The sequence below is a fragment of the Melanerpes formicivorus genome, unplaced genomic scaffold (genome assembly GCF_026170545.1).
Source record: "Melanerpes formicivorus ecotype bairdi unplaced genomic scaffold, bMelFor1.0.p_v2 SCAF_9, whole genome shotgun sequence".
Taxonomy (NCBI): Eukaryota; Metazoa; Chordata; class Aves; order Piciformes; family Picidae; genus Melanerpes; species Melanerpes formicivorus.
The window spans coordinates 16,397,594-16,411,987 of record NW_027142361.1 but is presented as its reverse complement, the minus strand read 5'-3'; the positions used below and the strand labels follow the sequence as shown (position 1 = coordinate 16,411,987).

The window sequence follows — 14,394 nt, the reverse complement described above, 5'->3', positions numbered from 1 at the left end:
TTCCATCAGCCATGAAATGTAAAGTTGGAATTTTCTGCTCCACTCACCCCCCCACCCCTCCATCAGCTGCTGAGCTCAAAATCAATTATTGCCACACATACGCCTGACGTAGATGCAAGATACACTCAGTATCACTGCAGCAGTGCCGGAGCAGGGTGGTAATGGGGTTGGGGACCCCCCCCTTTGCCTCCCCCTGGAGCCTGAGGAGGGGAAAGAGCCCCTCAGGAAGGGCTATGGACTGCCCTAGGGAAGTTGGGGTGATTCTAGGGCTCACCCAGCTGCAAGTGCCTTCAGGTCCTTATAAGCCCCCAGATCTGGACCAGGGTACATTGGGGTCATCCTGCAGTGGCTTTGCACCCCCCCCCCCACATGTCTCCACCCCAACCCCACCATCCCTGGGATGCTGGGAACTTTGTCACCTTTGGATATTCTGGAGGCTGGCATTCCTCAACTCCTTTCAGGGCTGCCCCCCTAGATTTTGGGGAGGAGGAGGAAGGGATGAAGGATGCAGGGAGGTGGGAAGGATGCACACTGGCAGTCCTCAGCTGCCGGATGGTGCATCCCTCCACTGGCAGCCCCCGGGGGTGGGCTCAGCAACGATGCACGTGTTCGGGGAGGGAGGTGTGGGGATGCGTGTGTACACCATCTATATATACCAGTGTGGCACAGGCGCCGGAGGAGTCACAGATCAGAGGAGCCTACAGCTGACAGCACACCCGCAGGTAGGAAAATCCGCTTTAATTTCTCATCCTAGGGGGGCTTGGCTGGGTTTATTTCATCCAAGGATGGTCTGTTTGGCTTCTCTTCGCAGCGAGATATTCCCCACTAAGGGTTAAACAAAATATCTTCCCAGAGGGAGAAATCCATCCCCTCTATCTCAAGAGAGGAAAAGTTTCGGCTTCACCATCCAGCCCTAAAATCAACTGGAGTGGAGCTGGAGGGATGCAACAAGAGTCGGCACGGGCCGCCTGCCTGAACCCAGGGGGAAACCTGTGGGGTCATGGTGGACTCCTCTGGGATAGGTAGGATTTTTCTGGGGGCACACCATGATTTTCCCCATTCAGGATTTCTGCCCCTTTTTTCTTCTAGCCAGCACTTCACCAGGGTCACAGTGGGATGCTCCCGGAAATGTCCATCTTGCGAAAAATCCCCTTTTCCCTGCACAAAAGCACAAAAGGCAGGAAAATGGGGGGGAGGGGGTGGTGTTTGTTGCTTTGATTTTTTTATTAATCCCTCTCAAAAAACAGGAATGAATGGCTGAGACGTGGGGATGCAGGGACGAATGTTCTTCCCAAGCTTTTTTACCTCTCAACAGCCTTTATCAGTCTCTCGAGCCCACATCTGTGTTTATAGTCTCGCTGCAGCATCTAATTTTGGCCAATTATGGCCAATTACCTGATTGAGGGGGATCGACAAAAGGATGCATTTATTTTTCTGGCAAGCACCAGGCATCTGTAGACAGCCATGTCCCCTCCCAAGTCCTTCCAATTCTCCCTAAAATCACCCCAAAAGCTGTCAGCACAAAGCCGAGCGGCACCACCAGGGTTTGGGGGAGCTGGGAGGTGTTTTAGCCGGTGCCAGTGGGGGACACTTGGACAATAATGTGCTTTTTTGACTGGCAAAAGCTCTGACTCCTTCAGTTCTGGCTTCCAGAGGGAGGAATCCTGCCCAGTGATATCTCTCTTGACCTATGGATCAGGCCTTGGCTTTGGGGAGTGGAGGAATTAGCAGAGAAACAGTGATTTGGGCTGGTTTTGCTCCCACATAGGAAGCAAGATGCTCCTAAATATGGTGGGATTGATCCTGACCCAAGCAAGGGATGAGCATTGTTGCATTTAAACCCTTTGAGAAGGTGTTTTGGGAAGAACATTGATCCCACTGCTGGGATAATCCTTGCTGTTAGCATCTCCTATGGGAAAAGAGGATGGAGCATCCCTGGGGAGAGGCAGAGAGCGTCTCCCCAGCTCTGCTTATGAGCTCCCAACCCAAATCGCATCAAATCAAGCGAATAAAACCCATCTCAGCAAGCACCTGCTTCCCTTTCCACCTCTTCTCCTCCAGTTATTCACCTCCCACATTCTTCCCGCTGCCCCCCAAATCAGCCCTTTTATTTGGCTGCATCTCCCATGTCATCCCACATGGAACAATAAATAAAAGCTGCTTGTCCTGATGAATGACCAGATCCCACCGTTATCTAAACCGCAGGCTGGATTGCTGGGAAAACCTCTTTTTATGCCCAAATATTAATGAGAGTAATTCAACTGGATTGAAAACTCCAAAGAATGCACCCTTAGGGCAGCCCTTAGCAGCTGGGGGGAGTGGGGGTCCCAAAGCTGTTTTGTTGGATGGAGTGGCCATATCCTGACACTCCCCCTGGGATGAAGAGGTTTCATTTTCAGTGAGCAAGAGGAAGGTTCATGCCCAGGAACAGCCTCTGTGTCCAAGTAGCTGTGGGGGTGCCTGTTGGTATCAACACCAGAGCTGTCATATTCTTTGCCAGGGTCAAGGGCTATCCCCAAATGTAAGGGCTACAGGACCAGACTGTGCATCCCTTGGGAAATAGTGTCTAGGTTCAGATTTTCCAGAGGGAGGGAAAAAAAGAAAGGGAAAAAAAATATTGGGGAGGGGGGGGGGGGGAAGAAGAAGAAGAAAAAAAAAGAGGGAACACTGGGGGGAAATGGTTTGAAAATTGAGGAAAAATGGGTAAAAATGAGGAAGAAATAAGGGAAGATAAGGAAAAAAAGGAGAAAAATGAGGGGGGGAAATTCCCATCCTTCTTTCTTTTGGTGGGTCTGTGGCTGGAAAATTCAGCAAGGGGCTTTGTGCTGCTGCCGCTCCACAGCCCTGCCAGCCCTCTTCACCTCTGGCACCCAAAGGTAGAAGCAAGACAAAAAAATCCATCGCGCTTGGTTCTTCCCTTTTCATGGGCTAATTTAATTTGGGGGAAGGGGGGGGTGGGGAAGAGGGAGGAGGGGGAGGCACCGATGTGCAAAGGAGTTTGCCCCTTTCCCACCCCAGCCCCGGCCGGTGATGCCGGCAGGGTACTGCATCCCACCCGCCCGATAGCATCTTTCAATTAACCGGGAGGAAAAGCCGAGCCGTAATCTTGGAGCCTCCTCCGCGGCCAGATGTGACCTGCTTTTCCCAGGACGTTGAACTTGATGTCTCTTGGGGACATGAGGACAAGGCTGGGGGGCAGATTGCAGCCCCCTCCCTGGCTTCACGGAGCCCCATTTTGGCACTGAGTGGGTATTTTGTGGGGGGGTGTTTGCCCTCTGCCAATCCTCTGCCTCACCGCCGCCAGCCAGTTTTAACGAGAGCCAGCAAAGATTAAGCTTTAATTCTGGCTCCTTATCAGCTTCCCCTCCAGCAAATGACAACCAGGAGAGGCCAGGCTGTGTCATTGGACGGGAGCACACTCCGATGGGTTAGGAACTGGCTGGAGTGTGGCTAGCAGGTCGAGGGAGGTGATCCTCCCCCTCTACTCAGCCCTGGTGAGACCCCACCTGGAGTACTGTGTCCAGTTCTGGAGCCCCTATTACAAGAGGGATGTGGAGGTGCTGGAGCATGTCCAGAGAAGGGCCACAAGGATGATCAGAAGGCTGGAGCACCTCTCCTATGAGGGCAGACTGAAGGAGTTGGGGCTGTTCAGTCTGCAGAAGAGAAGGCTCCGAGGTGACCTAATTGTGGCCTTCCAGTATCTGAAGGGGGCCTACAGGAAGGCTGGGGAAGGACTTCTCAGGATCTCAGGTAGTGATAGGACTAGGGGGAATGGAATGAAGCTGGAGGTGGGGAGATTCAAGCTAGATGTGAGGAGGAGGTTCTTCACCATGAGAGTAGTGAAACCCTGGAATAGGTTGTCCAGGGAGGTGGTTGGGGCCCCGTCCCTGGGGGTGTTTAAGACCAGGCTGAATGAGGCTCTGTCCAGCCTGATCTAGTGTGGGGTGTCCCTGCCCATGGCAGGGGGGTTGGAACTAGATGATCCTTGTGGTCCCTTCCAACCCTGAATGATACTATGATACTATGCAGGGCCGAGCCCAGAGAGTGGTGGTGAATGGTGTCACATCCAGCTAGTGGCCAGTCACTAGTGGTGTGCCCCAAGGATCAGTGCTGGGCCCTGTGCTCTTTAACATCTTTATTGATGATCTGGATGAGGGCATTGAGTCCATCATCAGTAAATTTGCTGACGACACCAAGCTGGGGGCAGGAGTTGATCTGCTGGAGGGTAGAGAGGCTCTGCAGAGGGACCTCGACAGGCTGGACAGATGGGCAGAGTCCAACGGCATGAGATTGAACACATCCAAGTGCCAGGTTCTGCACATTGGCCACAACAACCCCATGCACTGCTACAGGCTGGGGTCAGAGTGGCTGGAGAGCAGCCAGGCAGAGAGGGACCTGGGGGTACTGGTCGATGGCAAGCTGAACATGAGCCTGCAGTGTGCCCAGGCAGCCAAGAGGGCCAATGGCATCCTGGCCTGCATCAAGAACAGTGTGGCCAGCAGGAGCAGGGAGGTCATTCTGCCCCTGTACACCGCACTGGTTAGGCCACACCTCGAGTACTGTGTCCAGTTCTGGGCCCCTCAGATTAGGAAGGATGTTGACTTGCTGAAACGAGTCCAGAGAAGAGCAACAAAGTTGGTGAGGGGTTTGGAACACAAGCCCTATGAGGAAAGACTGAGGGAGCTGGGGTTGCTCAGCCTGGAGAAGAGGAGACTCAGGGGTGACCTTATCACTCTCTACAACTACCTGAAGGGAGGTTGTAGACAGGCGGATGATGGTCTCTTCTCCCAGGTAGCCAATACCAGAACAAGAGGACACAGTCTCAGGCTGCACCAGGGGAGGTTCAGGTTGGATGATAGGAAGAAGTTTGTGGTGGGTTAAGGCCTTTTTCTGAAAACAAAAGAAGAAAGCAAAGGCGTTAACCCACCACAAAGTTCTATACAGAAAGAGTGATTGCCCATTGGAATGGGCTGCCCAGGGAGGTGGCGGAGTCGCTGTCATTGGAGGTGTTCAGGAGGAGACTTGATGGGGTACTTGGTGCCATGGGTTAGTTGTGTGGGTGGGTTGGATTGGTTGATGGGTTGGACGTGATGATCTTGAAGGTCTCTTCCAACCTGGTTTGGTTTATTCTAAATAAAGTTATTCTAGGTTTATTCTAAATTGCCCGACTGGCAGGGACAAAAGGTGACCCTGATGGCAGCTGGGGACTCTGATGAATGCTCTGCCTCTGTTGCAAGGAGCATGGGTGTTCTCCCACCTTTGTGGGGTGGGAAATAAATGGACATTCCTGTCCAGCTGCTCAGCTGCCCCCAAAATGTGATTCTGTGAGGTCCAAGGGTAGCACCAACCTTCGTGTCCCCATCCTGCTCCTCTCCATTGCCTCCATCTCATACCCTCACTGGTTTATAAACCTGGTGCCATGCAGCATCAGGACCTGTCCTCAAGGACCACAGGGGTGTTGGATCCCTTTTTCTGGTGAGATGAAGGCAAGGGTTGGAGGGGGGAGGGTGGTATGTGTCAGAAGAACCAATCCTCCTGATTCCAGATGGCCATGGAGCAGCACACAGCCTTGGTCATGTCACTTAATCCCCACCTGTCACTTAATCCCCACCTGTCACCAATGTCAGCTGGACGGGACATGGATGATTCTTTGAGAACTGGCTTTTGCTCCATGCTAGGTGGGCTCTGATCACAGCAATCCCTTCCAGCAGCAATGGCTGAACCCTCCCAACACAGGGACAGTGGCAGGGGTGGCAGCACCCTGAAAATATCCTGGAGGGGAAAGCAGAGCAGGACATCCTCACCTGGCTCTGGTGAGGCTTGGATAAGGAGTGTCCTGCTGAAGACATGCTCCCAAGGGCTATGAGGATGTTGGATTCCTTTTCCCAGTGGGGTGAGGGTGAGGCGATGGTCAAGGAGTGTCCTGTTTATCCGACAGCTAGAGATGTGCTGCCCTGCCATGTCCACCTGCTAAAATAAGCCCTGGCTGGGACTTGTGCCATGAAATACCCTGGAAAAAATTAAGCCAGGACACGTTGGATCTGTTTTGGGGATGTGGAGGCAGCCAGGCTCCTTTCCCAAAAGGATAATTTTGGCAGGGAGACTGGGAAAAGGCGTGTTTGGGGAAGAGGGGGGTGAGGGAGGGTGGGCTGAGAATGGGCACATTTCAGTACAGGTGCAGGGCTTGCTGGTGCGGGTGCTCTCCCAGTTTGACAGCCTTCCTCTCTCCCATGCTGCAGCTGCTGCCGGTGCCATCATGAGGGCTGTGCTCTGGGACCTGCTTCTGCTCTGCCTCTTTGCCCGGGCACGGGGGGACTGCTGGGGGGACTGTCTGCACTGTGACCGCCACCTCTACTGGGACAGCTTCGATGTCCTCGTAAGTCTTTGCCACAGGCAGCACCCCCAGAGATAGCACCTGTGGGTGCTGTGCCAGATGCATCCCTTGCACCCTCCTTCCTTTGCCAGGGGGCATTTGGGGGTCTCGGGGGTTTTTACTACCCATTGGTTCCAAACCTCAACAGGAGATGCCACCTGCCATCACTGTTGAGCAGCCCTTAGGGACACCATCAGGCAAGACGGTCCTGAGGAAGGATGTAGAACCCAAATCAGCTGCAGGGACTGATGGGGACAAGGCTGTAATGCCCCAAGGAGAATCCCAAGAGGGTCCCAAGACCCAAGTGTTCCCAGCTTTCCTGTATCCATGGCTTGGGGCATCATTCTTCCCACCTCTGCCATCCCTGGACCTTCCCAGATCCTCACCCCATCCTCCAAGAAGCCACTAAAATCCCCCTCTGAGCTCCATCAGGATGGGACCAGCTTTGCAGCTGACTGGCAATCCACAGGAATGGGTCTCCATCACTGAATGGAAAGAGCCATTAAATAGTGGGTTTATTTTTTTTCCAGCCCTTAATCCTTTGTTTTACTCTCCACTGAGCTGTGGCCATGCTGTGGCCAGCAGCATTTCTTTCCCCTGCTCCCAGTGGATTATCCATTGCCTCCCTCCTGCCCACTCACCTATTTATTAGTGGTGACAAATTGCAGCGAGTTGAGACATTCACCCGAAAGGAGCCAACAGCTTGGTCTGGGAAATGTCCTCCCAAAATCAGAGAGGACTTCCAGGACTCCATGGAGATGCTGGAGCTGCCTGAGTGCCATCATGTTTTGGGGTGCAATTGCCCCAGAATATTGTTTTTCATCCTGAAGTCAGCAGTGTCTCAGCAGAGACCTCCCCTTCCTGACTGGTCCTGCTTCTGGAACTGCATTTTACTTCCCTGGCCAGCAAGATGGAGAGGAGATGGGATGATTGGTGGCTCATGGTTCCCATGCAAGGCTGTATCTTAAAACAAGAGTTGTCTGAAGCAGGAGCAGAGGAGCCTGGGGGCTTTTGAGGCTCATTTTCAGCTAGAAGAGGCATCATGGTGGGATATGATACAACCCTTCACCATTTCCAAAGCAACGGCCAAGGAAGTCCCATCAGCAACACAACTGATACAGCCTTCAGAATTAGAAACAGGAGATGCCTGCACCAGCATCACAGCTGGCAGAACAGGGCAGGGACCATCTGAAGGATCTGGTCTTCAAGATGTGAATGAATCACTTGGTCCTCAGAGTCATCTAGGGACAGTACAAACCCAGTGGCACCATTAAGGCCAAACAAAGTTCAGAAGGAGCCTCCTCAGGTAGTTTCATCACAGACATGGAAGAGCATTGGCTGGTGGTTGCTGAGGACTCCTGAAACACTGCTAGCAGGAGACATTTCCTTGTGAATGCACTTGTGAACAGCACTATGCCATAGGACGCTGGGATATTCATGGAGCTGCCTTGTGGATAGTGATGGGACCACTGATGGTCTTCAGCCTGATTCCTGATGTAATTCCTCTTGAAGCCTATTAGCTGGTGCTCATCAGAGCTATTACCTGCACATGATCAATCACCTTCCATCTTCATCATGGGCCACTGTCAGGACACTGTCCATCAGAGCTATAGACCCCGCCAAATCCCTGAAGATCCCAGGTCAGGATCTCAGTTCAGTGCAGGATGCCCTCAGTGTCTCCACAGGGACACGTGTAGGTGTCCCAGCCCCTTGTCATCACCTCACTTTGGGATAGCTATTTTTCTTCTGCCTTTTTGTCTGAAGAGCCTGGCTGTCCTCAGAGATGGAAGCAGCCCATTGCTGCAGAGCCATGTGCTTCAGCTGTAGCCCTGTGCCACCATGTCGGGATGTGAATATCCTCTCACCTGGCAAAGTTAATAAACATGTGGTGAAGAGAATCTTTGCCAGGGCTGAGCTGAGCAGACCACCTGGAGCAGTGACATATGCCTGAGTGGTTCAACATGAGGTTTCCCCACTTGGTGTTAAGCATTTAAAAGAACCCGCTATGAAGATAATGCTGGGATGGAGACACTCCAAGGTGAAGACAGCCCTTCCCTCTGGGCCCTAATTTCTTTAAGGATTTGTTTAGTTTGGTTGTTCTACAATATTCTCCTGGATAGTTCCCCCTAGGTGCTGGTAGGAGCCTCATGAAGATCAGCAAGGTGAAGAGCAAAGTCCTGTCTCTGAGGAGGAATGACCTGAGGCACCAAGACATGCCATGGTCACACATCAGAGGTCCTTTCCCACCTCTGCTGTCCTGTGGCTTGGTGAATTTTTGGGCTCATGCACAGCTGAAGGAGAATGGAGCGGTGGGATGGAAGTATGGATGTCAGCGTTGAAGCATGGAGCATGTCCAGCACAGAGCAGAACCTGTCTAGGGAGAGTTGGGAGAGTATACTAAGCAGGTGCTATGACTCCTCAGCATCTCCACCACCACCTCTGGAAGCATAGGAACAGATTTTGGGAGCGGACACCTCACAGAATGAGGTGAAACAAGGGCTGATGAGTTTCCGGTGCATTTCTGTGGGTGTCTTCCACAGAATCACAGAATCAACCAGGTTGGAAGAGACCTCCAAGATCATCAAGTCCAACCAATCACCCAACCCTAACTAATCAACCAGACCATGGCACTAAGTGCCTCATCCAGTCTCTTCTTAAACACTTCCAGAGACATCAGCCTCACCACCTCCCTGGGCGGCCCATTCCAATGGCCAATCTCTCTTTCCGTGAAGAACTTCTTTCTAAGATCAAATCTAAACTTCCCCTGGTGCAGCTTGAGACTGTGTCCTCTTGTTCTGTTTCTGGTTGCCTGGGAGAAGAGACCAACCCCCACCTGGCTACAACTTCCTTTCAGGTAGTTGTAGAGGGCAATAAGGTCTCCCCTGAGCCTCCTCTTCTCCAGGCTAAGCAACCCCAGCTCCCTCAGCCACTCCTCGTGGAGCTTGTGCTCCAGACCCCCTCACCAGCTTCCAACACATTCCATCACTGGACAGGTTGCATGTTGGGGCGATGCCCAAGCACCTGGCCACCACTTGGTGCTCACCAGTGTCCCATGGTCTTGGGGTGACCCATCTGATGCCCATCCCTGTCTCTTCCTCACAGATCTGCATCCTGGAATGTGAAGGCGAAGCTGTGCCACAGGCCACCTGGGAGATGTGTGCCGCTGCTGCCGGCCGAGCCACCCCACGGCCCCGCAACCTGCAGGATGCTGGCGATCCCTGGCACGAGGCGGTGCCGGTGGCATCGTCAGCACCGCTGAACCCACTGCAGGTGAGCGAGCTGCTGCGGCGCCGGGAAGCGGAAGACGAAGGGGTGGAAGGGGCACCTGAGGACATTTCCCGACGGCTCGGCAGTTTCCCACGGGGGACACAAGGTGGCTCGTGGCCAGTGCCGACGGCCAAAGGGGTGCAGAAGCGGTATGGGGGCTTCATCGGGGTCCGCAAGTCGGCGAAGAAGTGGAACAACCAGAAGAGGTTTAGCAAGTTCCTGAAGCAGTACCTGGGCATGTCACCCCGCTCCAGTGAGTACGACATCGCTGGCGGCATCAGCGAGCACAACGAGATCTAACTGGAGACCCCCTGCCACCCAGCGAGGTCCGCCATGGCCAAAAAAGTCAACCCTCTACCCCTCCATGCCACATGTCCATAGGTGAAAGTTTAAAAGGGGGCCAAAAAATTTGGGGAAATGGCTTGAAAAGGCCCAATTAGAGACCAGGGGAGGGTGTCCCTCTGCATCTGGAGGGTGCTGGGGGAAGGCCCCTGGCTGTCAGCTCACCACCAACATCACCCAGTGAGGAAGATGGGCAGAAGGGTTCTGCCCTTGCCACCAAACGGCGCCGAAGGATTGGTTGAGACCCTTTCCAGCCCCCCTTCCCTAAAAAAAGTAGGAAAAAGATCAAAATAAGAAAATTTTAAAGTTAAAAAAAAAAAATCCCTGGAAAATGGAAATAAATTTTACAGTTTTGAGAAGTAAAAATAAATGTTGAGATTTATTTGAAGAGAAAAGGAAGTAAACTATGTTAAAGTAAAATAATTCAAACAAATAAAAAGAATCCAAATAATTTAAAAAAATCCAAAATAATCCAAAATGCAAAATAATCCAAAATAATATAAAAATTAAAATAAACCAATAAAAACAATTCAAATAAACCATAATATATAAAACGATTTTTAAAATAAAAATTAATCAAAATAATTAAACAAAATAAAAATAATTTTTAAAAATAATAAAAAAAATTATTCCAATAAATCAAAACAATTAAAAAAAAATCAAAATACCTAAAACCAAAATAAAATCAAAATAAAATAACTCAAATGAGTCCAAGTAAAATAATTCCAATAAATCAAAATGAAGTAAAAATAATTCAAATAACTCTCAAATAAAATAATTAAAATAAATAGAAATGTTTAAAAAAATAAAACAATCTTTTAAAACTCGAAATAAATCAAAATAATGCAATTCAATCAAATTAAACCAAACAAAAGAAAGCAGAACCTTTTCCTTCCAGAAATGAAGCAATTCCTCCCCCAACACTCCATCTTCACATCCCCAACCCGAGCAGGTCCCCAGGGGCCAGCGTGTCCCACCCCAGCAGTGTCACCGGCTCCACACCAGGGCGCCCACAGCCCCTGGCCCCTTTTACCCTGCAGCTGCCGAAACCACCCACCTCTAAAACCTGGACCCAAATTCAAAATTTGGGGAAATTAATTTTTTTCCACTATTTTTCTTTTTCTTTTTCTTTTTTGTCTTTTTTTTTTTTTTTTTTTTTTTTTTAATGTTCCCCGGGTGTCATCTCCCTAAATTCGGGCATGCAGCCCCTGGGGACACCCCTCTGCTCCCCCTGCTCTCGGCTCGGCTGCTATTTTTTCCCTTCTTTTCTTTCTTTTTTTTTTTTTTTCCTTTTCCTTTGTTATTATTATTATTATTTTCTCTCTCTCTTTTTTTTTAATTTTTTTCCTTATTTTCTCTATTTTTGTTTTATTTTTACTTTTTTTTATAGCGTTCCGGCACCGCATTCCAGCACCTTCCGCCAGGCACAGGCAAAATTAACCCTGCTCCTGTCCACCCCAGCAGCCTCCATCCTCTCTCTGACGGACCCCAAAGCGCTTCAGACTCGCACGCGTTCAGACATCACTTTGCTCTTCACTCACTAAAGCCAGATTTAAACCAGGACCCGAAGAATTTTGGCCGCCGACGGGAGCCAGATGCCGCGGGGATGGGGAGGGAGAGGACCGCGGGGGCAGCAGGCGGAAATCAAGACAAAACCAGGGGAAAACAAACAAAAAAGATTTTTGCAAACAAAAAAGAAAAAGAAAAAAAGAAATTGCATTTTTAACTTTCCCCCCCCCCCCTCTTTGTTCTGTTGAATAAATCACCTTGGAACCAGCAGAAAATTAGCCCCTGCATTCCTGGTGCCTTCCTCGGCAGCACTCAGCATCCCCTGGCCGGGGCTTTTGGCTTCCCATGGGGTTAAATGCCAGATTTTCCAGTGGGGGATGACGAGGATTCAAGTTTCATTGTGGCTCCATCCCCACATACCCAACCCAGCGGTGGGAACCGGCTCTCACCCCAGTACCCAGAAACCACCTGGAAAGGTTTCTTTTCCCCCCCCTTTCCCCACCCCCTTCTTATTTATATTTTTTCCTCTTTTTTATTTTTCTGGGTTTGCCTTTTTTTTTTTTTAATTATTTTATTTTTCAAAGTGTTTTCCTTTTGGAAAGCCCTCGGGGTTGACTTCTTTGCTCAGCAATAGGAACCGCACACGTGTTTTCGTCGCACCCTCCCCCCCCCCCCCCCCCCCCCGGTCCCTGCTTCTATCCCCATCCCCTGGCATGTGTCCTGTCCCAGTCCTCACACTGGGATGCAGGTTTGGTTTTTCCCTCGTTGCTCCCAGGAGGATAAATCAGAGCTCGTTAATTCTCCTGCCTAATTTGCTCCTCCCACACACACAAAAAAAAAGCCTATCCCAGGGAGTGACTTCACCCCCAGGGGCTCACCCGCAGTGCTGCCCCTTTCACTGTTTGTAAGGAAAAAAAAAAGGCAAATAATATAACAAATCCCTTTGGAAACAAACAAACAAGAAAAAAAATAATTCCAAGATCTTGTTCTTTTTAATTGTTTCATACAAAGATTTCTCCATTAAACTTGTACATAGCAAAAGGATTAATAAATTAGTTTACTGTTTCTACGATATTATTGCGACTGGCGACCGTCACTTGGGTCAATGCTTGTAGGGCAAGACCCTGTTGCTGCATACCCCACTCCCCCCACCCCTTTTCCTGCCATGGAGGGAAAAAATTGCCCTGCTCAGATGGGTTTAGGGGAGAAAAAAGGGAGATTTTGGAAAACTCACATCATTTCCAGAGTTGGGTAGAAACTTCCTCTTCTGCGGGATGTTGCAGAGCTGTTGGGGGGTTCATGCCATCGCATGTAGACTCACAGAATGGTCACATCTAGTCCAACTCCCTGCAGTGAGCAGGGACATCTTCAACTAGAGCACGTTCCTCAAAGCCCCAGCCAACCCAGTCTTGAACACTTCCAGGGATGGGACATCCACAGCTTCTCCAGGCAGCTTTTGTCAGGGCCTCACCCTTCTCAGCATAAAAAAAGTTATTTGTATCGAGTCTGAATCTCTCCTCTTTTAGTTTCAAACCATCACCCCTTGTCCTACCACTACATACCCTTGTACAAAGTCCCTCTCCAACTTTCTGTAGCCCCCCTTTAAGAACTGAAATGCCACAAGAGAGTCTCCTCAGAGTTTTCTCTTCCAGGCTGAACACCACCAGCTCTCAGCCTGTCCTCATAGCAGAGGTGCTTCAGCCATCAGATCGTTTCTGGTGCCTCCTCTGGACCTGTTCCAACAGGTTCATATCTCTTGTGCTGAGTACCCCAGAGCTGGACACAACGCTGCAGATGGGGTCTCAGCAGAGGGAAGAAGGGCAGAATCTCCTCCCTTGACCTGCTGGGCTCACTGGTTTGGATGCAGCCCACAGTTGGCTTCTGGGCTGCAGGTGTACATTACTGGCTCCTGTCCAGCTTTTCACTTACCAGTACACTCAGGTCCTTCTCCGTGGGGCTGCTCTCCATCCCTTTATCCTCCAGCCTGGACTGATACCAGGGGTGGCCCTGACCTAGTGCAGGACTTTGCACTTGGCCTTGTTGAACCTCAAGAGGTTCATACAGTCCTACTTCTCCAGCTTGTCCTGGTCCTTCTGGATGATATCCTATCCCTTAGGCATGTCAGCATGTTTAGTGTCCTCAACAAGCTCTCAATCCCACATGCACCCCTCACCCAAAACTTGGATGGATCAGGAGATTTTATCTTGGGGGGACAAAAAGAGGGTTTGGCATTTCAGAGCAAGAAGGGAGGATTTCTGCTCAGTTCCATTGGTGCCCAGAAGCCCTTTCCATAGGGATAATAAAGTCTCCAGTGCCAGCAGCCATAAGACTAATGGAAATTTGGGGATTCACCTCTCTGAAGAGGTCACAGGCTGGCCCCAGCATCCCCAGTTGAGTCTGTTTGCAAGCTGCATTGATGATGGGCTCCAGGTGAGAATCCTAAGCTCTAAACAGAGATGTGACTTCTGCCTCTGGTTTGGCCATCAGTTAGCAATCAAAATTAATTGCAGGAGACTTTGACCTTGGCAAGTTTGGACCAGAGGTCTTCAAGGTCCTCTGTGAGATGGGCTCCAGATATGGACCCAGCCATAACCCTGCAGAAATTGCTGGAATTGCATCAGTTTGGTGTTCCTGGGGAGCAGTTTTTAGCAGTGTGGGTTTTTTTCCCCTCTTCTCTCCCAGGGCAGGGAGGCACCACCCCAATCTGTCCCTATTTAGCCTCTTCCTCTTTCTTCTCTCTTTTTTTCTTTTCCCTCCTCTCCCTTTTCTAGTTCCTCTTTCACCTCAAAATCCATGGGAAAATAAAATACCACCTTTCCAATTTCTTTGCATCAAAAGGCAACTTTTCAGCTCGGAGGGCTCTGGACAGCAAGACTTCAGAATCCTTCCAGGGCAGGACAATG

At 50.4% G+C, this 14,394-nt stretch overlaps 1 protein-coding gene across 4 annotated transcripts; it reads left to right on the top strand.

Annotated features, from left to right (window-relative positions):
• Positions 1-669: 669 nt before the first annotated feature.
• PNOC (prepronociceptin) lies at positions 670-12,555 on the top strand. Of its 4 annotated transcripts, none has more exons than XM_068143168.1 (4): positions 670-722; positions 6,240-6,376; positions 9,476-9,643; positions 11,373-12,555. In XM_068143168.1, the coding sequence occupies exons 2-4, from the start codon at positions 6,257-6,259 to the stop codon at positions 11,706-11,708; spliced, it is 624 nt and encodes a 207-aa protein (XP_067999269.1). In that variant the 5' UTR covers positions 670-722; positions 6,240-6,256; the 3' UTR covers positions 11,709-12,555. The 4 variants fall into 4 exon arrangements, with proteins under 4 accessions (XP_067999269.1, XP_067999270.1, XP_067999273.1 ...); XM_068143169.1 differs by having other exon boundaries at positions 9,476-9,893; positions 11,373-11,513; XM_068143172.1 differs by having other exon boundaries at positions 9,476-9,966; positions 11,373-11,455.
• The last annotated feature ends 1,839 nt before the right edge of the window (positions 12,556-14,394 follow it).

What these genes read in the sequence shown, in the direction of transcription:
- PNOC (XM_068143168.1), top strand. Translation starts at nt 6,257, where the DNA reads ATGAGGGCTGTGCTCTGGGACCTGCTTCTGCTCTGCCTCTTTGCCCGG. An exon ending in GGGACAGCTTCGATGTCCTC is followed by an intron (nt 6,377 to 9,475) that starts GTAAGTCTTTGC and finishes TCTTCCTCACAG; the next exon opens with ATCTGCATCCTGGAATGTGA. An exon ending in CACCGCTGAACCCACTGCAG is followed by an intron (nt 9,644 to 11,372) that starts GTGAGCGAGCTG and finishes TTTTTTTTATAG; the next exon opens with CGTTCCGGCACCGCATTCCA.